The 356-nt window shown below is 69.7% G+C and overlaps 1 protein-coding gene across 1 annotated transcript in view; it reads left to right on the plus strand.

Annotated features, from left to right (window-relative positions):
- The first annotated feature begins 5 nt into the window (after positions 1 to 5).
- MRPL10 (mitochondrial ribosomal protein L10) overlaps positions 6 to 356 on the plus strand; it is a 7,111-nt gene continuing 6,760 nt past the window's right edge. The window contains exon 1 of the mRNA XM_017740512.1: positions 6 to 65. Coding sequence (XP_017596001.1) covers positions 6 to 65 — 60 coding nt within the window. The remainder of the gene's footprint in view (positions 66 to 356) is intronic.

Genomic DNA, 356 nt, shown 5'->3' on the forward strand with positions numbered 1-356 from the left:
CCAAGATGGCGGCGCTGGGGGGCGGCGGGACGCCATGGCGGCGGGGTGAGGGCGCGGGAGCGGGAGTGGGAACGGCAGCGGGAACGGGCCAGGGGCTTTGAGTGGGAACGAGAGAGGGACTGGGACAAGGGCCTGAAGTGGGAACGGGACTGCTGAGAGCGGGGGAACGAGACTGGGGCAGGGGCCTGGAATAGGAACGGGAGCGGGACTGGGACACGGGGCTTGGAATGGGAGCGGGAGCAGGAACGGGACTGGGACACGGGGCTTGGAATGGGAACGGGAGCGGGAACGGGAGCGGGACACGGGGCTTGGGATGGGAACGGGAACGGGACTGGGGCAGGGGGTTGGAATGGGAA

Source organism: Corvus brachyrhynchos, unplaced genomic scaffold (genome assembly GCF_000691975.1).
Source record: "Corvus brachyrhynchos isolate BGI_N302 unplaced genomic scaffold, ASM69197v1 scaffold47, whole genome shotgun sequence".
Lineage (NCBI taxonomy): Eukaryota > Metazoa > Chordata > Aves > Passeriformes > Corvidae > Corvus > Corvus brachyrhynchos.